At 44.0% G+C, this 25,629-nt stretch overlaps 1 protein-coding gene across 1 annotated transcript in view; it reads left to right on the top strand.

Annotated features, from left to right (window-relative positions):
* Nucleotides 1-25,629, top strand: part of LOC115363644 (neuronal-specific septin-3-like) — a 96,325-nt gene that overhangs the window by 20,870 nt on the left and 49,826 nt on the right. Inside the window, 1 exon segment of the mRNA XM_030057916.1 lies at nucleotides 4,489-4,551. Within this exon segment, the coding sequence (XP_029913776.1) occupies nucleotides 4,489-4,551 (63 nt within the window).

The raw sequence follows: 25,629 nt of genomic DNA, 5'->3' as shown, positions 1-25,629 counted from the left end.
AGCACAAAAAACAAACAAATAACAACAACAACAAAACAATAGCCAACACATTTCCAGTTGTCAAAAGCAACCTGAATAGATCACAACGAAAAATGAAATTAAATCACCAATAAAAGCTCAAATTACAACCAGCATACATTTAGTAGAGCCTAATACAGCACCATTACATCAACAAGCAAAAGGCAAAATCAAACAAATTAATATAAAAGGACACAATATACCTAGCAGGGAACCAGGGAATTTGAAATTCATTTTGTACTTGGCAGTGTCACAAGCAGCTTTAATAGGAGAGAAAATCATGAAATATGAAAAAATATGAAACTCAGTTTTCCAATGTGCCTGCACTGATTAATCACCTCAGCAGGAGCAGTAACTCGCCGTCAGCTGGCCTATAAAAGCCACCACCACTTGCATTTCAGATGTGCTCAGTTCAACAAGGAGCTAATGAAAATCCTATATGGTCACTTGGTAACGTCAGCACACGTAGTTGCTTACCCATCTGCCAAGCAATAAAAGCCAGTGAGTTTTATTATTACAAGTGATGACAGGAACAGTCCGTGTTGATGCATGACTACTTAGCAACTCCTATAAGATAAGTGCTTAAAATTTTAACCGTCATTCCTTCATGAAATATTGCTTCAAACCTCGTTCCAGCCGCTGTATGATAGCATACATTCATTTAAAGAAATTGCTGATGCATACATAGCAATGGCTTGGCAACAGAAGTATAACTCGTATAATACGATATTGAAGGAATTCTCCGTCCTGAAAGCAGCTGCATGTATGTGCTGCTTGTTTGTAACAGTGAAACTAGAGAGTATGAATGAGTGTTACAACACAACCACCTCTAAACAAGTTAGAACCCGGCCTCTGTTGCTATAGTGGAGTGTTTACTGGGTTGGCTGTGGATCAGCAGCGGACAGAGACAGGAGCGAACTGAGACGGTTCACTGTTCACTCACCAGGCACTTCCATCATCGTTTCTGCAAAAACATAAGCAAACCTCGGCGCCGAAACCTAATCGGGTCGAACATTTTTTGTTTGTTTTTTGCTCTACCAATAAAAGTACATGACGCTTATTTGTCTGAGCAACATATTTGACATGATCTCAGCAATGTTGAAGCGTATTAACTGTAGATCTGTTTAAATAAATATTTTTGAGCTCATCTGGGTGCGATTTGATGACGTCGGCCTGGGTTTTTTTAATGGCTGAGTTATGGGGAAAAGGATGTCTTTGCTTTTCCTAATAGCAATGCACAATATCAATATAACACCGCCTGTTACTGAATTTATATAAAGTAAAAGATTTATGCCGACAGTATGAGTGGCTAACATTAGCCTTACACATGAGGCCCTACTATGGGAGGTAGCTGACTTGTTGTCGCCTCACATTCATTTTGACCTGAGGTGCACCTCCTCCCTCCCCCGAATCCCCTTTGTAGTGGAGCAAACAGGCACATGGTATCTACAAAGTGGCAGAGGAGAGCAGTCGGTAAGAGCACAGCAGGTTAAGTGCCCGTCACCTGACTGAATGGGTGCTTGCATACGTTCATATTATGTGCACTGTGAGTCGAACCAAAGGCAGAACAGATAAGAGGGTCAAGCCAAACAAAGAAAGTCAAATGGATGAGATAGCGAAGAGAGATAGACAGTATGATTGCAGCGTAATGAAATCTGGCCTCGACTAGTCTGGACTGACCTGGTCTAAAATGTCTATCTGGTGTGGCTGGCAGTGGGTGAAAGGGTAGAAATAGAGCCCACATGACAAGGATGCTGGTGTTTTTGTCACATCTCACAGCTGCTCTGTTTCTTTCTTGCTCTGTGTGTGTGTGTGTGTGTGTGTGTGTGTGTGTGTGTGTGTGTGAGAGAGAGAGAGAGAGAGAGAGAGAGAGAGAGGCAGGCAGAGGGAGACATGTATCATCTTCTTCACAGTTGGTAGCGACTGAGAGAAAGACAAATAGACACTGAGACAGATTCCTCCTTTGGCGCTCTTTGATGTAGCTGATTTTTGTTTATTTTCATCTGTCTGAAATTTAGAGGAGTGCAAATTCACTCTTGCTCCAGCACATATGCACACACACACACACACACACACACACACACACAAATTACAGAAGCTTTACTCACATCTTCCAGTCATACAGTAGCATATACAGTCGCAGTCTTGGACTCCGTTCCCCTTTTCCCCCTCTGGCCGGCTGCTCTCCCTATTGAAGTCAGTGACAAACACAGGGGAAAGTCTCCGTGTTACTTGGCATCAGTGGCAGAACATGAACGGCATGTTGGACTCTGATTTGCGGTAGGAAGTATTTCTGGGAGCTTCAAAACAGGATGGGCCAGCTGAGTCACCAGCCACAGGATGGACTTACTTCATCTGACAGAAACAGGAGAACACAGGAGAGAGAGAGAGAGAGAGAGAGAGAGAGAGAGAGAGAGGGGGGAAGTGTTAGTGAGGAAAGGAGAGAGTGAATGTGTGTGTATAATGTATGCATTAGGAACAACAAGAAAGAATCTTTGAATATCTTCTTCCTCAAAGCCAGACATCATCATCTGTAGAAAATGCATCGCTAATAAATATCAACATCTTCTCTTAGCTTCAAGCACACCTGTGACGGATCACAGGACAGTGTGGGTAGACTGAACTCCAGGGCTGAGCCAAACACCTGTACTAACACTGACTTCTAATCTGGAAGATTAAAAGTCAGCTCTTCAAACACATTTCCGGGCAGACAGTGATCTGAGTATTATTCCTGCTGGTTTGAAGCGAAATCAAGTCTCGCCTCATTCTTATCTTATCTTATTCAGATAACAGACGCTATTGGTGTCACATGGTCCTGCTGTCTGTACCAACAACAGCAGTCACTTTAGCTCATCGCTGTCCTTCTAATGACTGGTGATTCAACAGATGCACCCACCCACCCACGCACCCACACACACACATCAGGAAACACCAGAGATTAGTCAGTACATTTCACCAGTGTCAGAGTGTCAGTCGTCACCCCACAGGAAGAAGCATTCCTCTGATTCCACAACTAGTGAGTGACATCTAAGCTCCCTCTGTTAGCTGCTGAAGGGTTTTTCCACTGCACATGGGCTGTGGTAGCGTGGTCAGTGCCAGCTGAGTGGGGCAGTGAGGAGCACCAAGCTGAGCCTGACTCAACACTATGCACTTCTCAAGATATGCCAGTTCCGCATGTTGGATATTCACCAAACTTTAATCACGCCCCCGCCATGCCTTTTATGTGAAGCCGCACCCACCGTCACACCCACTTTGGCCAGTCAGTGTGAAAAATGAATCATTTCTTCCTTGTCCCAAGATCAACCTTTCCACCAAGTTTCATGCAAATCCATTCATAACTTTGTAAGATATCCTGCTAACAAACGAACAGACAGTCAGAATGGGCAAAATATAAGCCTTGTCCAACTCCACTGGCAGAGGTAAATATTTAGAGTCAGGCCACACATATTCTTCATTTCCACTGTCAGCCCTGTGCCATGAGGGGCTGTATGGGCTGAGTCCAGTAAAGCCCAGTTTGGCACAAATAGGTTTCCATATACTGGACTAGTGAGGCTGGGCTTCACTAGTACCTGACTCTGTTGCAACAGCATTGCTTACGGCCCGGATGGAGCCAGCACCAGATATAAGCTGGGCCGAAAACCTTAACAGTTTGGACCTGGAAACAGGCAGGCTGGTGTATTGTAAAATGAATGTGAAACCACACAGCCCACCCTTGTAATGGAAAAACACCAAGATTGTTTAATGCGTTGGTGATGCTTCACCTACTGGATTTAATCATTTGGTCTGACATCTGAAAACATTTTCCACATATTTTACGTCACTGCACAAACTGACCACAAATTTTAAAATGAAAATTCAGTCTCTCCTTTAATAGCAAAGTGTCAGTCTCTTCATGGCCAGACGAAAAAAGAAATCTTTGAACCACTGGCTGACTTTTACCCCACAAAACTGTATTTTTGGCCTGGAAGAGACTGAGAGGAAACCATTTTCCACTTGGAGCTTGTAAATGTTAAATTACATTTTTAGTATTTAGCTGACACACTTATACTCTGGCTGGTGTGAACCTGTGACCTTCAAGCCTCTCTAACCACCAGGCCAACCATGCTAACCCACTGTAATCATAATTCATCAGAAAATAGTTCCATATAAATTCCATATAAATAGAACATTCAGTATAAATAAATCTGTGGACACTGAGGTCATTCATCTCAAATGATGTGTGATAGCACATCTAATAGTTATTTCCCAAACTTTTGAATCTCCGGACAATCCCACAGACAGTGAGGCAGACCCTGAGTTATATTTCATATGTTGGTCTGCATCATTAACACCATTGCAGTTTAATAAATGCACAGTGATGTGTGATTAATGGCATCAAGTGTTGTGTATGTGCGTTTATTGTGATACAAACTACTCTTGACATTGAGGTATTTCATTGATTTGTTTTTCTTTCCTAATTTTCCCATGCAGCAAGATCCGCCAGTGCTCGGCTGAGGAGAACAGACAGAGAGGGATCAGGCATCACCAGTCCCAGTAAGTAGACTGCACCTCTAATTATCATGCGTACATACAGTACATCAATACATCTCTGCATGCATGCACATTCAGCGTGTCCATCTATTTATCAAAATATCCATCCATTCTTCTATTTGTCTGTCCTTCATCCATCTAAATTTAGTTGTCATCAAATTTATCATTACATTTCCATCTCCAAAATGTCCCTTCAGTGACTCAACATGCAGTGCAGTGTTACATAATTCAGTACTACTGACCTTCAGCAGAGGGTGCGTTACCTTGGTAACAGCGGGGGCAGAGCAGGTACCTGATAACAGCTGATAGCAAACCAACAGCTGATAAGAGACAGTGGTAAAGATATGGAGGGGTGGGCCAAAAACTCAGAAAGAAGCGTGGAACATGCTCCTGCCTGTGTGAATGAATGTGTGTATGCGTGTGTGTGTGTGTGTGTGTGTGTGTGTGTGTGTGTGTGTGTGTGTGTGTGTGTGTGTGTGTGTGTGTGTGTGTGTGTGTGTGAGACAGTGTGGCTGCGTGTAGGCATGCAGCATGCATCTGCCTCTGCCTGTGTGCATGCACATGTATTTGCTTCTTTGACTCTGTGCATACTGTATGAGCCTGGGTTTCTGTGTTCACTTGTGTGTGCATGTATATGTGTGTGTGTGTGTGTGTGTGTGTGTGTGTGTGTGTGTGTGTGGCTACTACACAATGTTGGCATCCGGTCTCAGACTGTGGCTGAGGCTCACCACTGAGGCATCTTCTCCCAGTGGGAAGAGCAAGCGCCTTCTGCAGCATCAGCACAAAGAGAGGAGGCAGAGGGTGGAGGGGGGCTGAAGACACACACACACACACACACACACACACACATACATATATGCAGGTAGAGGTGCACTCATTGCAGAAACACATGTAGCACAATTGCACACAGAAGTTACATAGACACGGCCTATACTTTATGAAAACATACACACAGACACAGATAGACACACGCACACACACACACACACACACACACACACACATACACACACACACACATACACATGCACAAGAAGACTAGCTTGCCGACATGAACATAGATTATACACTGTATGTAGCGACACAAACACACACTACATTAGGACCCACATGTTGTTGCAGGATGTGTACTCATCCCACAGGAATCTGACAGGCAGATACTGAACAGTCAGCCACACACACACACACACACACACACACACACACACACAAACTATGGTGGAAAACACTGTGGTACGGGCTGTGTGTGGGTGTGCGTGTGTGTGTGCGTGTGTGTGTGTGTGTTTGTGCAGATACAGATAAACCTCTTTTGTTCAGTTTTTGCATCACTCAGCCCATCTATCTAAGCATCAGGGTATCTTTGAGTTCTTGAGTCACTGTGCATTACTGTCTAAAGTGCATACACACACACACACACACACACACACAAACACATGTGCATGCATATGCACATACACACACAGGTCTAGCAGAAGCGCTTAGGGCTGAGGATGAGGCCCAGCTTGTCAGCAGACCTCCCTGACACTGATGCCGTCCCTACAGGGCATATTGAGTGTGTGTGTGTGTGTGTGTGTGTGTGTGTGTGTGTGTGTGTGTGTGTGTGTGTGTGTGTGTGTGTGCGTGTGTGTGTGCGTGCGTGTTGGCATTCAGAACGAGATGCCCCACACAAAGCATCTGCCAGCAGGGCAAATTTACGAGCAGGCAGTGTGTTTGGGAGGGTGTTTTACTGTAACCTCAGCACACATGCACACACACTCACGCACGTCAGAATGCACGCTCGAGTACACACACTCAAAAACTGATATAAGCTACACAGAGAGAACCTGTAGCCTTTATTATTTATAAAATATGTCCATACAAACACTCACACACACACATCCTCATGTGTGTCTATTCAACACTGTCCCTATTGTCAGCCTCGGTGTGTTAATTCCCATCCAGCAGTCAGCAGATCCTGCTGTATGGGACAGGACCCGTCACTCTTTTTTTTTTTTTTTTTCACTGTATTGTGCCCAAACCGATGTGCCCATGCCCCCACCCACCCACCAGCACACCCACACACACAGTCAGAGCTTTGAGGGTTGTGTTAGTTACTAAAACCACAGCGCAGAATAGACTGATTCAAGTCAATCACAGTTTTTCAATTTATGAAACCTGAAGCAAAATCACAGAGCCACGCGCTGCAGGGCAGAGAGCAGCCTGTGACTCCTCACTGAGGCCAGCACGTGAGGAGCTGCATGAAGGTACGGCATGACTGCTCTCCGTCTAGTTACGATTTATTATTTCATCAAACTGTGATAAAATAATGTTTATAATGATTAAGGTTTTTTTTTTAGTGATCATTATAACAGCAATTGTTGAAAATTCTCAAAAACTTCTTGTTCATTTCTTCTTATTATCCTTCAATTTTGTCTCTCTGCCTGTTGAAGTTTTGGAAATATACTAAAGAAAAAAACAACAACTAAATAAACAAGTAAATAGCAGCCGAAGTGTTTCCAGACTAAGAAATTAGAACATTCTTCCTTTTGCTGCCATCATGAAAGTGATGTGAAACAGTCACCTCGATTTTTTTTTTTCACAAGTTTCACTTTTTACACACACAAATGCACCAACACCACAGCATACGCTCAGCAAATGTAGCCCTCAAACTCTGCTGTAGTTTAGTTTGTTAGTAATACTTTCCACTGCTATGTGCTCATTTTGATGTTGCCTGTGGTGAGTTTGAATCAGCAGGAAATGGATGTGATTGTCCACCTTAGTGGAAATTTGGAAATTTTGATGATGACATTAAGAGCAGGGGGCTGATACTGAAATGATTAGTTGTGAGCTAATAGGAAAACCTGCATTTCTGTGTGTGCGTGCGTGCGTGCATGTGTGTGCACTAATACTCATTTGAATTAAATTTTGGAAAATATCTTATGACACTGCCAATATGTCATAAGCTACCTGAGATAGCTGCTGTAGCTCTGACTCCAAGTCCCGACTGGATGGGTGTGTTCAATAGTTTCCACATCCAAAACACGCCGAGACAAATCTAACAAGATTCAGCAAGACAGTAAGTTAATAAAAATATTAAACTTTATTTGTGCAGCGCTTTTTGGCTGGATGGCAACAGCAGAGCCGCCCCTACAAACACAAATGTCTGCCACCGATTCACCGACTGTTACTCCATTGGTCAGCCGAGTGTTGGAGCTTCCCCATTGGCCGTTGCGCTTTCTAAATTAGTTGGCACAAACAGCTTGTATTTCAGCCTCAGGGCGTGTTTACAGTGGTTACACTCATTCGCACACTAACAGTGGAATATGACTATCCCAGTAACACGTTGGCTACAGTTTGGTCCAGCCACGTACTAGGTTTTGACCTAGTCTCGTTACAAAGTGCTTTAAATGAGCACATGAAGACAAGACAGTGAAATGTTGGAATAAAACTGCACATCACAAGTAACAAAATGACAAGTGTGCAGGTAAGGAGGACGTCATAAACCTAATTTTTAAAAACTGGCTAATATAGAAAGACTTGATTCTATTTAGCGTTTTACAGTTCATTGTTTTAAAGCTCCACTAGGCAAGACTCAAATAATATCTGTGCTCCAGTGGCTTTTTTTTGTTTGTTTGTTTTGTTTTTGTGTCTCTCTCTGTGCTTTTGTGTGTGTGTGTGTGTGTGTGTGTGTGTGTGTCTATGCATCATGTATTTGTTATTTATGTACTTGTTTTTATTTTCTCTGTATGTAATGCACTTTGTAACTATGTTTTAAAAAATGCTACATAAATAAGGCTTTACTTACTTACTTACTTATGTAACTGTCTTATCAGCCCATAGATTTCACCCTAATTGCTCCTATAACAGCAGTAAGCAAGATCAAAATAAGGACGTGCTGTGTGCACTTCACTGACATCACAGAACATGATTTTTTTCGAGCAAATAACTATCGCTGCCAGTCGGCGCCACTCAAGTGAAAACCCATGGCTCAGCTTTAAACTCAGACAGTGGACTATAATAAAAGAATGTATGAATAAATGTCTGCAGAGATATCCATACATAGAAAACAAGTACACACACACACACACACACGCACACATGCACACAGGTATTGAGGCACTTGTGCTCACACAAATACACACAAGCACATACAGGTCAACAGGCAATAAGAGAGGCCACTGGATGAGTGTGTGTGTGTATGTGTGTGTGTGTGTGTGTGTGTGTGTGTGTGTGTGTGTGTGTTGCACAAGGCAGCAGACTGACATGTCTAGGTGTGTTTGATCTCTCTATCGGAGCTCAGACGCTGGCCGCGTGACCTCCGACCCCCAGCGCAGTGTGAGCGACATGCCAAATGTCAGAGGTCATCTGAGTTTCCTGAACAGAGAGAGAGAGAGAGAGAGAGAGGGAGAGGGAGGTCTAACCAAACACCGCCGAGACCGAGAGCTGGAGTTTCACCAACCATCATAACACACACACACACACACAGACAGACACATACACACACTGCATCTCTTCTGTAATTGCAACCCCTTGAAAACAGTTTTGGGAAGTGTGTTTTGATAAAGTTCCTCTCTTCTGTCCAGTATTGTTCTCACACTTCAGTATCATTTCCACAGGCGATCGTCCCTCCACTTGTTTACGATGGCAGAACTGTATCCGACTCAGTGTGGGCAAACATCTGTGAGAATTTACATTCACACCAACTTGGCAATAATTAGAATTAGAGCATTGGTGTCAGTGCTGCTACTATTAGCATTAGTATCATATGAATGGGGCTCCAGTAGACACACACACACACACACACACACACACACACTACTGAGATTTTAAGCAAGTTGACGGAGGGTTTTGCAAGTCCAGCAAGTTATTTTGGTCTGGAGGAGCCCGTGTCACATGGTGCTGCTAAGGGTTTCTATTTTCAAGATACAATGCTGCTTCAGTCTTACGGTCCGATCAGAGGAAAGAAAGAGAGAGAGAGAGAGAGAGAGAGAGAGAGAGAGAGAGAGAGAGAGAGCGCAACAAATGCAACATATGATCAGCACATGGGGATGTCGTAATTCTGAATTCATTAGCAAGAAGGCAGACTGAGGGAATCAAACAGGCAAAAGGGAGGGAGAGAGAGAGAGAGAGAAAGGCACAGAGAGCCTGAAAGGAAAGAGGAGAGTCAAGAGAGGAGGAAGGAGGAAGAGGAATAGAGGGAGGCAGGGAGGGAGGGAGAGAGGGAGCAAGCAAGGGACGAGAGAAAGGGGAAGTCCAAAAAAAGATAGAGAGGGAGAGAAAGAGAGAGAGAGGGAGAGAGAGAGGAGAGAGTGAAAGAGCAGACGCTACATGTGGCTTTGGAGGGAGTGATCTGGTTATGGAGGGGGACAAATTCTCAGGTAAGAGGAACTCTCCGGAAACTCTCGTCCCAAAGTAGTGAGCTCCTCTTCTGAACTGGGGAAAAAAAAAAAAAAGAGAGAGGCTGGTTTTCCGGTTCTTCCATCAACTATTTCGCTTTGATAATGTCTTTTTCTTTTGTGTGTGAATGTGTGTGTGTGTGTGTGTGTGTCAGAGCACTGCCTCTATTTTTCCTCTATGGTATTTTCCACTCTCTCATCTGTCCTGTTTGCTGACTGGGTGTTTTTTTGGGGGGGTTGCAGCCGGAGCGGGGAGCTCTGCAGAGTTTGTGTAGTGGCTTAGCGGTCCTGGTTTGTGTTCTCTGCTTTTTCATTTGTTTTGCGTCTGTAATGTTTTCCCAGCTTTTTCTGTCTCAGTGTTTGTGTCCTCTAATCTCCCGTCTGTCCCATGAGTCTGAGTCTCCTCTCCATGCCCGTCTCTCTGCCTGTCTGGCTGTCTTTCCATCTCTTTGTCCCTGTCATCCCTTGTTCATTACATGCAACTAAGGAAGTCATTCACAAAATAGGGCTTTGATAAAAAAGCTGATTTGTGGTGAAGTGGCACAGAATTCCTCCTCCTCTTTGTCCTCCTTTCTCTCCGTCTACAGTCTCCTGTTCTCCTTTGGTGTGAAAACAGGAAAGGGCTCTGTTTGAACAGTACTACTCTTGTCCCTTGTGGCTCTGATCCCACTCCGGCCATCAGTCACTCGCTCCTTTAGCTACAGGACAGAGATCATCCTGCTGCAGTCCACTGGCTGAATAAGGCTGACTCTGCAACTAAACGTTTTCCAAAACCCGTCCTTTCCCCAACGAGCGCTGTAAAGCAGATCTGTCAACAACGTGTGTTCAGAATAGATGAGGGTTTGTCCATGTTTGTATGTGTGTGTGTGTGTGTGTGTGCATTGTACATTATGCTAAAGTCATCAGTGAGGTGATGCTGTCTGCCTCTTAATGGTATTTTTATGAGTGTTAGTGTGAGTGTTGTAAAAACACATGGTGGCAATGAAAATGTCCTTAGCCAGAGTGGAAATGGTTAAATAGCTGTAGCAGCACATAACATGCACATGTTACTCTGTGTGTGTGTGTGTGTGTGTGTGTGTCGGTGGGAGGTGGAAGGTGATGTAGCATAGCTTGTAGCAACTACATGGCATTTGACATCTGGATGTAGGTGAGATCACTGACAAGTGTGTGTTTGATGGAGGTATCGCCCTCCTTTCTCCTTTTACCTGCCTCTCTCTCTCTCTCTCTCTCTCTCTTACCCTCTCTCTCTTTCTCTCTCTCTCTCACTCTCGCTCTCTCTCTTTCTCTCTCTCTCTCTCCCTCTCTCTCTTACCCTCTCTCTCTTTCTCTCTCTCTTTCTCTTTCTCTCTCTCTCTCTCTCTTTCCTTCTCCCCTCATCTCCAGGTGCTTCCTTCAGGGAGCTGTAATGGCTTCAGCAGGACATACTTTGTGTGTGTGTGTGTGTGTGTGTGTGTGTGTGTGTGTGTGTGTGTACACAGTATTTGTGTATCTACATGTGAGTCTTTATGTTTTTTTGTGTTTCTAGTGTGAGCCAATCTGTCGTTGCATCTGTGTCATTTTTGTGCATATGCATACTGTATGTATTTGTGTTTGTGTGTGCGTGCGTGCGTGCGTGCGTGCATGCGTGTGTGTGTGTGGTGTGTGTGTGTGTGTGTGCGTCCATAGAACAGCACAGTTCCCACATCACCTTTTCTCCTGAGTCGTGTTCATTAGGGAACACACCCCATCAATTCACCATTTGTCTCTTGGCTCACATGTAATAAAATTCCATCTAAATGCAGAATGAAAATAACAGACTGTCCCATATCATGTGGACTTGTACCACGAGAGGCTCTTATACCGATGCCGCATCAGTTCAGTTCACCTCTGACTGATGTTTTCCCTTTAACTGTTTTCTTCCTGTGCGATATCATCAAGAGTGACGCTTCCAGCGGAAACTGTCCATAAACCACGGCGATTGTGTGTAAAGGGGCTGATGCGTCCCATTCATTCCAGTCACAGTGAGGTCAGCTGATGATGCTGAGGGAAGTCGGTGTGACACACAAACACACACACACACACACACACACACAGCTGAGCCCCACTGACCTTTCAGTCTCATGACTAACAGAACGGACTCAGCCACTTCAGTTAACCCTCAGGCCATTCTCCTCTGTGTGTATGTGGCACCCAGTGAAAGATGTTAGTTTGCCTTGTTAGATAGACATGTAATGTGTTTTTCTGCCACCAGGTGGGAGCGCTGAGTCGAGTAATTCCACTCTCGGTGAGCGATATCACTGCGGTAGTCGCTCACAACCTAATGTCAGATTCTCTCAGCTGCGACCACTTACACGCGGCAGATTTCCAGAGCTCCACTTTTTGATGGGCGTCTCGTGTTTCACGTCTTATTTTCTTCTGACAGTCTGTTTATTTTAGGTATCACCTCCCTCCAGGTTTTGAGCGTACGTTTTATTGAGGGGGGAAATCGTGGCCAGGTTGCTTCCTGATCAGGCGGGATGGGTGTTTTGGGTGGGTTGCCATGGCGACATGCTGAGTAGAACAATATGTGTGTGCTGTGGGGGCAACGGGGATGGTGATTATAATAATGCTGGCCTGCTGATGTGCTAAACAGTGTTATTACTGAGCAGGAAGACGTGGAAGAGAGAGGGAGAGAGAGAGAGAGAGAGAGAGAGAGAGAGGGAGAGAGAGAGAGAGAGGGAGAGAGAGAGAGGGAGGCCTACTGAGAGTCATTTCTGATGGAGGACAGCTGCTCTCTCTATTTACCAAGCCATTCCATCCCATGCGTGATGGAACACACACGCATGCATACAGACGTGAGCCCCCTCACACACACACACACACACACACACACACAGGCAGTCCTCAGTGCAAAAGAAAACCGCAGAGCAAAGGCAACGGAGGTATGCCTGTGTATTTGCATGTGTGCGTGTGCGTGTGCGTGTGTGTGTGCATGTGTGTGCGTGCGCCATGTTTCCAACAGGTGCTGCATTTGATTAACGTTAGCAGAGCCTGGCTGGGCGCTGCTGTTTAACATTTGGTTAAGGACAGCTGCTGTCACTACAGCTGTGCATATACTTAGACAAAGCCACTTTACTGTACCATGGGGCTGCCAGAGGGGCCTTTGTGTGTGTTTGTGTGTGTGTGTGTGTGTGTGTGTGTGTGTGTGTGCGTAATACTGTATCAATACATACTGTTGTCCCAAGCTTCATATTGTACCATTCAACAAACAATCCAAACACAGAAACTTATACGCTGGAATGATACGAGTGAGTGTGTGTGCATATGCTTGAGAAAGCACTGTGTATTGAGATTTTCCTCTTTTTTGTGTGTGTGTGTGTGTCTGTGTGTGTGTGTTAAAATTTCTCCAAACGTATTGGCCCATCAGTGCTTCCCCTCACCATCCTTTCCATTAGTCTGCTGAAAGCACAGTACTGTACTGAGCGCCAGGCCCTTCTGCTTATGTTTATACTACCAGAGCTGCTCATTCCATTAGTCATGCTGATGCTGGTCTGTTTCTGTGCCTCTCTGTCTCTTTCTTTCATTCGTTCTCTCTCAAACACATGCACAGCAACGGGAAATCATAGTGCTCACTTAGAGTTTCCATCAAAACTTTTGCATTTTCTTAGTCTCACTCTCTCTCTCTCTCTCTCTCTCTCTCTCTCTCTCTCTCTCTCTCTCGCTCTCTCTCTCTCGTCTTATCCTTCCATCTCTTCTCTCCTCCCCTCTGAAGTCTTAAGCCAGGTAGAGCTGCTTATTATGGGGTTGCCATATAAACAAAGCTGTGGTAACTAGCTAGTCACATCCAGAAAATACACACATGTATAAATAAATGCACACAATCATGCACACAATCAAAGTCATACACACTCTCACATTAAGCTCTACTGCTTCCAGATGGCCTACTTGATAAGGCCTGACTCATGCGCGAGTCGTCTGCTTTGAGGCCAGCCAAGCCTTTGTTGTGTCAGTATGAGCTCAACAGGAAGCTGGGTTTCCTCTGTAGCTGGTATACCGATGAACAAAGAAATCATCACCACCTAAACCTGACGCGTCGCCTGTGAAAGCTGGTGGTTTAGACTCACCACGTGAAACTGACTTTACCTGTAATGAACCTGCTGTGAAGTGTTTAAGATAACAACTCAAGTTGGAGACCAGTGCCAAAAGAGCTGAAATAGACAAGGGTAGAATGGCAAGTGTAGCTAGATATGATGCCATATGACATATATAACACATTAATAACTACTAGTGTAGCTATAACACATTAATTGCTACTCGGTAGAGATAATAAATTAATTACTCCTAGTAAAGGTATAAATAACACATTGATTACAACTAGTGTAGGCACATGTTACACATTGATTACTAGTAGCATAGGCAGATATTACACATTATGTACACAGTGATAATACACTCAGTTGTTTGTCTTTCACTCAGCAGAATGTCTCAAAAACAAAGTACCATTAAATTTGGCGCACCAAAGAACAGCTGATTAAATTTTGCTGTTGTTCTAGATCGAGGATTCATCATCAAATGATCGTTACTTTTTAAGTTGGTATTAAATGAATAGCGATAGACTGACGTGAGTGACTTGATTCCTTATCTTAAGAGCGTGTTTTAGGTCAAGAAATCAAATTAAGAATGATGTCTTTGGGTGTAGCGGCAAATTGGAGACTTTTTTTGCATTGGTGGAGGTTTTTTTCTTCGCTGAGTGCCTTTCTTGTTATGTAATAACCTTTTCTTCTCTGTTATGCAGCAGTAAAGATAAACCATGTCAGGTGTATCCCTGCATCCTTGTGGCCAGTGTAGACTGGGTGGCATTGAAACATTTCAGATTGCAGAGATCCCAGGACGTCTGTCCACTGGCATCAGCGGGGTCTGCCTGAGAGGGAGGGGAGCAACTGGCGCCAGGACACACTGATATGTTTCTCTCTCTCTCTCTCTGTGTGTGTGTGTGTGTCCATGCGCATGCTTGTATATGTACGCATGTGTAGATAGACCACCGACATTCACAACCTGTTATCTCCCTGGCACTGCCCCTAGCAACAGCCATGCCTGCCTGGCATCCGTTTATAGAAGTTATCCTGCTCCTCTCCTCCCTCTCCACTCCTCTCATTTTTCACCTCCCAGTTGGACAGAATCCTCTTTAGCTGCATGGCCTGGCTTTCTTTAAGCAGTAGGCATCTGTCTCTGTCTCTCTTCATCTGTGCGCTGCAGTGCAACATAACACCGGCTGGGCAGCATGCAGCTGCCCATTCAAGTAATGTATAGTAGACCTCAGTAGATTAAATCTCTACATTTGCTCTAAATTTAGCTGATTTTCTTGGTAACGGTCTTATTTGTTTACAACAGCTATACCACCCTGTCAAAACAAATTTGAGAGGGATACGGTGACAGGAAAATCCTAAATTGTCCCATAGGAAATCAAAGTTTCTTGTGTCCTCATGCTGAATATAATGTATGTGTTTACTGTCATCAACTGTTGCAAAGTGAAAGATGATTTTTAGCAGCAAGTAACCTGCAATTTATGCAAAAGGAAGATAGTAAATTGTTTACAGGCACCTGTAAAACAAGAATGAACAGAATTTCAGTCAACAGTGTAATGTAACCACACCTTGAGAAACTAAAGAGATCAGTGTGGATATCATGACCCCACATAACCTCTGGGATAAGTTTCTTCTCATGACAGGAATCATGATCTATGCCATGTATGTAGCTGTTTTTAATGATATGCTCATAGCTTAAGAATGCAGCTTTTGTCTCAAAGCATTTCATTGCATAGACCAAGTGTGATTTTATTCTGGGAATTTTGAGATGAGTGGAGTTCTTCAATATATTTTGGAGAAAAAAAATCTAGTCTTCTCACTGTATGACAGTTGTTACAGGAGATTGGATTAGAGTTGGCTGGGCATGCTGGGGCTTGTAAGGAAATGCGGTCAAAGATAGTGTGTGTGTGTGTGTGTGTGTAGGGGTGGGTGTGCTTTGGCAAGTGTGCGTGCGTATGCTTCATGCTTGACTGTGTGTGTGCCTGCATGTGTGCACACGTTCGTATTTTTGCATACATCTGCTCTACACACATTTCTTGTATGGTTTGTGTGTGCACATGCGGGTTGGTGGATATGTCTGGATGCATTCTGTGTGTGTGTGCATGTGTGTATGTGTGTGTGTGTATGTGTGTGTGTGTCAGGGAGTGGAGGAATGTCAGACACATGTGGTGGGCAGGACAGAGTGTGTGGGTTGAGGGTGTATCCAGTACAGGATTCTCCCCATGTCTCCGTCCCTATCTGTTTACAGATCACATTACTGTTCGTTGGTGGTAACACAAGCTACCACCACCACCGTTGACAGGGGCGACAGCTGTCATTTAGAGGTACAACACTGCCCTCTGGTGGAGGAAGAGAGATAGTGTCAGACTTTGTGGGATTGATGTGCTAGCTCAGATTCAGCTGTAAATAATAATAATTCAAATACCTGCTCTCATATAATTATGGAAATGTACATAGGACGTAAGGTTCTGTGATGGATGGGTAGGCCACATTTTTAACAAGAGGGCAAGCCGTTATTTATGTGTTGATGGGTTTTTGTGTGCACATGTGGGTTTGTGTATATGCACCGGCCAAATGAAGTGACCTTGAGCAAGGTCCTGAAGGCTAATTCGCTTGTGTGGTGCTGTTGTGTCATTCAAAATGAACAGGATAACATTCTTCTACAGTGATTCATGTCACTGTATCATATCATATCACACTAATCACATGCATAAAATGATGCATGTAGGCAACATACATGTGCATTTGTGCTCATAGGGTGGCCAGACACCCTGATTTGGCCTGGTCAGTCCATTTCAAGCTTAGTATCCCATGTCCTTGGCAGCTGATTGAAAGCTTTTCGCATATCCTAGTTTTCAAAATGCTTTGTCCGGGCATTTATCCAGTTTTCATGGTCGTTAGGGAAGTTCATTGACTGCTGCATGTCCACAGTTTAAAAAGACATTTGTCATGCTGTCTGGATCACTCATAGCAAACAAGAAACAACACAAACACACATATGCAGTGTCCTCGATGACGTGTTTTGCATGCTTCAGTGGTCGGGAAATGTTGTGTATGATGGATCCCATGCTGCAGGTCGTGGTACAGTAAAGTCTCCTATTTATTTTGGATGTGTGTGTGTGTGTGTGTGTGTGTGTGTGTGTAGCCGTGCACACATGCACATTTGTGTTTATGTGGGTCAAATCTGCCTAAATCATTGAAGAATGCAAACTCAGATTCCAAAGTAAGCAAAAAAAAATTGGCAAAAAGCTTACCAAAACTGCTAGATTTTAGTTCCAAACAGTTTATCATACCAAAGCTCACACAAAAGAGTAACTACTGAGGAGACTGTAGAATATTTGAGTCACTTTTTGCTCTGATTAATTAATGTTCAAGTCCATTTCGTCTCTCTCTCTTTTTTTTTTTTTTTTTTTTGCCGCAAGTGACAGTGTCTCTTAGGGCTTTTCTTCCTTGTGGAAACAGTGTGTCTTTGCAGTTTGAAAGAAAGTTATTAGCCATTTGAGAGAAGGATGTCCTGTCACTCAGTCACAGACACATACAGTGGTGGAAAAAAGTTTTCAGACACCCCATGTATTTGTGAAATATTGCATTAAGAATCAGTCTTAGGTCTTCAAGTGCAATTTCTTTTAGTACAGTCACAGCCAAAATGCTAAACAAATCCTAAAAAAGCCATTAAAAACTTAAAATTGATTGGTTCCATAAAAATACATAAGAAATTTTGAGTATTGGGTCATTTTGGTACCAGTGATGAAGGTCGTTCTTTTTATTAATAGACACAATTTTTGTTGCAAAGCTTGGTGTCTATATAAAGCCAGCACATTTGAAAGTTCTTCAGACACAAAAATGGCTAAAACAAGGAACCTAACGCAGGAATCACGCCTGAAGATAAAGATTCTCAGCCAGGAAGGGTACAGCTGCCGCCAGATAGCCAGGAAGTGCAGATGCAGTCCTTCAGCAGTTGGATCCACTCTGCAGAAATACAGACGAACAGCTTGGAAGACAAACCAAGATCTGGGCGTCCAAGGGTTTCTTCAGCAAGAAATGACCGCATCCTGATCCGCATGTGCAGGCAAAACCGCCGAATGACATCACAGGAGCTTCAGCAGCAGTGGTCAAACCAAACTGGTGTCCAGTGTTCCACCCGCACTGTACGCGGCCGACTTTTAGATCATGGCTTAAGGTCCTACAAGGCTATCAAGAAGCCCCTGATCAATGAGAGACAGGCTAGCCCAGCGTCGTTGGGCCCAGGCACACAAGAACTGGACAGCCAGGAGCTGGAAGAAGATTCTGTGGTCAGAAGAATTTGTCAAGAATTTAGTTTTGTTAGTTTGTCTTGTACCACAAATATTTCATGATAATATTTGAGATTGTGTAAAATTTTAACGGGTGTCAGAAAACTTTTTTACACACACACACATACACACACACACACACACACACACACACACACACACACACTGACATCTAACTATGCTGTTACTGCTACATGTAGCGATCTGGTCATTGACAAATGTTTCGTTTAGGCCTGGAGGCCAGCAGCAGTGCTTCTTCCTTATTGGCCTGTTTGTTCTGGCTGAGAGAACAGGATTGGTCGCCTCGGGGCGTGATCTCTCTGTCTATTGGGTGAGGTTTCGCTCAGAGTTTGAATAGAAGTGACCAGTTTCTTTACACTGATAAGAATTGGTTTGGTTACAGTGCTTTTGGATTATCAATTTTTTTTTAAAAAAGAGACTGCAGCAGGCAAAATATGAATTGTGTGCATGCTCAACTGTCAGTGGTCTTCTTTGAGTTTTTTTTTTTTTTTCTGGGCATTCACAAGACAAAAGAACACACATACACACACACACACACACTTAGGGTGTAACAGTTCCCTATTTTCACAGTTCATTTTGGTTTGGACCCCAATTTTTAGGCCACAGTTTGAATGTTATCATGGTTTGGCTTGAATAAACTGAACTGACTCACAACTGAAGATCTTTGTTTTTAATTTAAACTTACAAAGACACACACAGACACACACACACACACACACACACACACACAGACACACACACACACACAGACACACACACACACAAACACACTCACATACACAACACATACTGACCAACGCCCCTGTCAACCCCTCCCCCTCCACCCCCTCCACATGCACACACACACACCCACCCACACACACACACATACAGAGGCTCATTCACATGGTCATTAAGTCATTAGGCCACTTATTTATTGATGTCTGCCTCCACGCCGACTGACCATATCAGACAATCTACCAACCGCCTGCATGAACATGTCCTCACCATATTAGTACATAATATGAATCTGTCTCCACTCTGGATTTATTTATGTATCTAACCATCCACTCCATCTGACGTCTGATATCAGATGCATACAATGATTGGGTGGAGACATGTCTGTGTTTAATGTGTGTAGAATGTGTGTGTGTGTGTGTGTGTGTGTGTGTGGTTGCATGTGTGTTTCTGCATGGGAACGAAAGGCTTATATGTAAGTAGGATATTAATGTTGTTGTAATCTTGCATAATAAGTCCTGAATAAGTTTCAGTAGTAAGTTGGCGGTCTACTTGGTCAACTGCCATGGGTGTGTTAGCCATGTGACTTGGTGTAAGTGTTTTTGAGTGTTGGTGTGCTGCGTGCGTGTGTTGCTGGATCCTCGCCAATCCGGTCAAAAAATGAGTGTTTTTGCAAATAGAGAGCACTCTGAGAGGACGGCTGTAGAAAAGGGAGGGAGGAATGGAGAGAAGAGGGGGGGTATAGGACTGGAGAGAGTCAGAGAGAGAGAGAAAGAGAGAGAGAGAAAGAGAGAGAGGTGGGGGGTTGTCATCGCTTGCTCATTCCAAGCTCTGGAAGTGGAGGAGGAGAGGAGAAAAATAAGTTGCTTCTTTAAGACAGAGAAAGAGAAATAGAGAAGGAGAAGAGAGAGAGAGAGAGAGAGAATTTGCAGGGGGGAGAGAGAGAGAGAGAGAGAGAGAGAGAGAGAGAGAGAGAGAGCAGAGGCTTGGATCAGTGAGCCGCTACTTTTTTTTTCCTTCCCCACTTTTCTCTTGCACAGGCTCCTAATTTGGGATTTGTTTAAAGCGGGACTGCGCCTAAGGAAGACTTTGCCTTGCTGGGGAAAGGGAACCCTACTCCCTCTCTCACATACACACACATAAACACACACACACACACACACACACACACACACACACACACTTGCGCCCAAAAAATGTCTGATTCCACTGTCAACGCTCACTTGGAAGGGATCATATCAGACTTTGAAGGTTAGTTTCTTTCTCTCTTTGACTCTCCTGCTGCACTGTTTTTCTTCATGATCCTCAATATGGGGAGTGAAGCTGCCTTTCACCCTGCCATGAGGACACTACGGATAGCTTCCACATGTTTGATGGGAACAGCATGGATTTGTAGAAAATGGAGAAAGTGAAGTGTTCGTTGATGTCTGTGGTGAGCTCAGGTGTTTAGAGAGGGAAATCGTGCTTAAACTGTGGCTTTTTCACATTTCTTTAACTTTGTCTGGATGCCTGCTTGGAGAGTGTGCGTATGTGCGTGTGTTAAGGAGGTCATGTGGCTATCGTATGTCTGAAAGAGAGAGACTGTGCATTCAGAGAACAGTGTGCAATTGATTTAGCAGCTCTTCAAGGCAGTCTGCGTCATAGAAAGACCACGTGGGAGAGGAGAAGGAGGAGGAGGAGGAAGAGGAGGAGGAGGGGGAGGTCAGGCACTCAGGGGACAGGGACTGACCGTACAGCTGTAAGGGGAACACCTGGCACCTTCTCCTCCCTCTATCCCTCCATCTCCTGTCTTTGTGAGGCTCTCTCCTCACCCTTTTCATCTCCCTGCCGCTGGCGTATGGATTCCCCCTGTCATCCCTCTCCTCCCTCACTTCCACCTCCTCTGGCTGCGCTTCCCCTTTTCGTCTCTCAGCAGCTTGTCCGTCCTCGCTCTCCCCTGGCAACGGGCAGTGTGTGTGTGTGTATATATGTGTGTGTGCGTGTGTGTGGGATGGGGTAGGGGTGGAGTATTGGGGGCAACACCTCTCCCTTGCCTGCTTGCCTGTCACAAACACATAGCTATTAGGGACGCATCCACACTTGTCCAGAGCTGCTTCTCTGTCAACACCAGTTAGCTTGTGGTATGTACTATGAATCTCTCTCTCTCTCTCTCTCTCTCTCTCTCTCTCAAGTTGTTTAAATTGCTGGGATGCAGAGTCAAACAGCACAGGTAGCTAGCTATGTTGCACTGAGAAAAAAAAAAGAGGCATCAGGAGGGAAGGAGTGTGTTTTAACAGCTTGGTGTGACATCATAATGGGCTTCATAATGGGCTACTGTTGAGATAGTGTGTGCTACTACCCTGGTTTGCCTGAGTGTGTGTGGTAATATCTTTGTGTCACCACCCAGTGTGATGTATGGCTCTGCGTGGCTCATTGAGTACGGCGTGGCACGGACGCTCTCAGGGTGAGATTCCCACCGGGGCCGTCTGCTGTAAAATCATGTGCTCCAAGTGTGAAGAGTGAGCTGTTCATCCTGCAGTGTCCTCCATGTCATTGTTTGACACTGAGGGGGATTCATCGTCATTCGTCATTGCCTGTAGCAATCAGCCAGGGAAAAGCTGCCTGTGTGTGTGTGTGTGTGTGTGTGTGTGTGTGTGTGTGTGTGTGTGTGAGAGAGAGAGAGAGAGAGAGAGAGAGAGAGAGAGAGAGATGGAAACAGAGGTTTCTTAGCCCATAAGGCTGATGACCTAAGCTCTGACCTCACTCTGACAAACTGACACACACCATTGACCGGGCTGCTGAACCTTCCACTCAGCAGAATGACTTGCACACACACACACACACACACACACACACACACACACACACACACATAAACAGTCGTTTTGCACAATCTCTTGATAGGAGTGTGTTCTCTTAACATACAGGCTGTTTTGTTCTTTTATCTCTCTCTCTGTGTGTCTTTCTCACTCTGTGTCTGCGTGCGGGACGTTGAGGGCATTTGCTGGTCCGGCGAGAGGAAATTCCACCGGAGTGGATTTCTGTGGTGGATGAAAATGTCGGGACAGACAGGGGAGGAGCGGATCAGAGCACAGGCGGGTCTCTCTTTGCAGACCTGAATGAAACCTGGCCTGCATGGCACTCAGCAGCCTTGGCTCTGTCTATACTGTCATACCGCATGCAGGCCACTCCAGCACAGTAATAAAGGTTTAGAACCTCAGTTATAACATACAAATAAACTATAAGATAAAAGCAAACTGGATCATTGACATGCTAAAGAATTTTTTTTAGAGATAAAAATTTAGTACTGACGGTTAAAGATACAGCAGCTTCATTGTGGCCGCAGGTTATCCAGCCATTGCACCATATAACAAAATAAATAAAGCAGCTCAATAAAAAGGATATGAGGGGAAAAAAAACTTTGCATACCTTATAATGATGATACTACTACTACTACTAATAATAATAATAATGATATCCGAGTAAGTAAAAATATACTAAAATGTATCTATAGCATATCTATAGACTTTTCATCTTTTAACCTTTGCATAGACTATATGTGTGATGAAACATCTGCAAAATATCTATGCTAATACACAGCGCCTTATTTCTTTGTTTTATAGGTGTTTGTTTGATATCAACAACAGAAATATCGGATGTGTGTTGTTCCAACATCCCTCTGTGTTTACCACTGGGCTACATTTGAATATTTTACTTTGAATCCTCTTTAACCACATGCAGTGTGCGTTCCAAAGTTACTCAGGGGGCACGCTTTGTTTTATTGGAAACACTCTCAATAGTGACAGTGAGAAATCACGAACACAGTGCCTTTCAAAGAGCAAACAGTCATCATAGGCCAACTGCCACTTAGTTGTGGCTTTGAATTTTTTTTTCAGGAACCCTTCACTTGGCTTCATTTTCAAACACTCACCCAAATTGTGCTATATTGAAAGGCTATTCTTGAAACACACGAGTGACGGCGCAAGCAGTATTGTTAAGAGGTTTTGGGAGACCAGTGCTAGGAAAGTTGTGGCGTCTTTGTGGGAACATTTCATAAATATCAGTTTCTGCTTGCCAAGAACTAGTCCGACCATCATGCTGCAACAATTTAGCTGCAGGGACACTGCGCTGTTGGTCTGAATTTCCATTCACGTTCACTCTTATACACTCTGCAGAGTAGCCTCATGCTGGAGGAAGTGTCCCCTGACAGTGGCTGACAGTAGCCCCCCAGGCGTCTCCATCCTTATCAGTGTTATCACACCACTGGACACTCACCAGCCAGCACAGGTTTCCTGCTAATGACGCCAATATTGTTAGTGCTGTTTGCAAGCTGTGGGGGTCACTCTGAGTTAAAGACAGAACACAGCAGGGCTTTGTTAGCTTTTAGTTGCTCCTAGCTGTTATTCTCCCTGTTGGACATGTGGAGTGAAACCCACACCGATGCCAACCCCAGCCAAGACCCCAGAGTTAGCACCAGCCTCTGTGCTGTGGCTAAAAACAACTAGCCAGCGATGAAAGATTTTCTTTTGTAGGTTGACTAGGAACTGCAGGGGATGCAAAGTGTGTTTGACAACTTTAATAGACGCCTCCTGGAGAGGGAAGTGGACCTCAGGACCATTCAAGGGCCGAATGTGCGAGTGGGGATCTAAGGCAGATTTTGACAAGTAGAATATTTTTTTAGGCTACTGCGGTGAATTACAGAACCTTGTTTTTTTTTTTTTTTTTTCTTTTTTCAGAGAGAGGTAGCGTGTGAGTGACTTCAGCTGTAAGTGTGTCTCACATGTGTCAGTCTGGTTAGCCTTTAAAGGTTTAAAGGTCATTCAGCAAAATGTGAACCAGGCTGACAAGGCAACCACAGCTTATATCCTCACGAAGTTCTGTAAAAACGTAAGCCCCATGTTCTTTACATTCACACTGCATCTGGCACTTCAACGTAAAGATTGAATCACTGAAAATTGTATACTTCTGCGCCGATGTGCGTGTTGTTGAATTCTCATACACAGATATGACGATCAACCAATCACAGAGCACAACCCTGCAGACACTTTTTGCGATGTTGAGATTGTTGGGCAGGTATGCCACACCTGTGTTGCAACCCCAAATACACATAGAATAGGATCCCTTTACATGCAAAGTCACTATTCTCACTGAAATATGAAAGATTCTTTACCTTCAAAAGCACATAATCAAATAAAACTATGATGATAGTACCACCATGGCTCTGTTAGTGGCTGTTCACAAAGTAATTGTCTAGTCCACATATCATTTGGCAACAATTCAAGTATATTCATACATACACTATACATGTTACTGATATGTACAGTATATGATAATATAGTGTAAATAATTCAGCCCCTGTTTAATCATTCCGTTTCTTTCCAATTTCCCTTTGTCTCCCTCCCCCAATGCCGCACACACACACGCACACGCACACACCTTACACGATTACATACTCGCTCACTACCCCACACTCATATTTTGAGTGTAATTCATTTGCCAAGAGAGAGACAAAATGCACCATAAAAAAAGTTGAAGATGAATTTGAATGATGAATGTTTATTAGTTTTATTATTTTCAAGTTATCTATAGATATCACAATCACATTGTTACAGTGAATTCTTTTGGCCATGATAATTGTTTAGAGAAAATCTGACAGCCCTAACCTACAGTTGTCTCAACTATCAGGATTCATGCTTACAGAGATTCTGTTTTCTTCTCAACAAAAGCCTGTGCTGTGTCTCATTGACCCTCTGTACTATTTCCTGTCATGCTCAGAGGGGCATAGAGAATGTCCATGTGGTGCTCATCCTCTCCATGCTACATTAGAGAACAGAGCAGCAACATCATATGATTTTCTGGCAGCTGAGCCATATTGGATGCAATATGGATAACATGGCTTCAGTGCCATTCATCTGTAACCCCGTGTGAATGACTTTTCTTTGAAAAGCATCACGCTTGGCTACATCGTCTTCCTTATTTGGTGGCTCAGTAAGCTCGCAAGATCACATCATTCAGAATGGATTCACAAGATTAATGGCACTGTATCTTCAAAGCAGGTTGTTTGTATGTCCTTTTCCATGTGAAATGTTGAGGAAAGAGAGGGAGGGAGGCTCAGAGAGGGAGAGATGGGGATTCGAATAACACAAGAGGGAGAATTGACATTTGGTTCACATTGGTGTTCATTATTATTATCTAGGCTTGTTTGGGAAGCCTGTGATCACTGCTATCTCAGCACACTGTGCAGCAGCTTGGAGACATCAGTGGCTTTGTCCTTTAGCACACACACACACACACACACACACACACACACACACACACACACACACACACATACACACACACACACACACACACACACACACACACATTGGCATATAGAGACTGACTCCAGCATAAACACAGGCAAGTAAATATGCCTTCTTGTATACATAAATACAGACCAAGAGGCCCATACTGGTGTCTGATGTTGTCATCCACCCCAAAACATACACACAATCACAATGCACACACACACACACACACACACACACACACACACACACAAGCATGGACACACATCACCCACCGCCACCACAAACAGATCCCATGATGCCATATGGTGTGACAGTAGCAGAGTCTGATAAAAGGGGCTGTGTAAATTTTGCTCAAACCAGG

This window comes from Myripristis murdjan, chromosome 8 (assembly GCF_902150065.1).
Source record: "Myripristis murdjan chromosome 8, fMyrMur1.1, whole genome shotgun sequence".
NCBI classification, from domain to species: Eukaryota; Metazoa; Chordata; class Actinopteri; order Holocentriformes; family Holocentridae; genus Myripristis; species Myripristis murdjan.
This window is presented reverse-complemented; position numbering and strand designations above follow the sequence as displayed.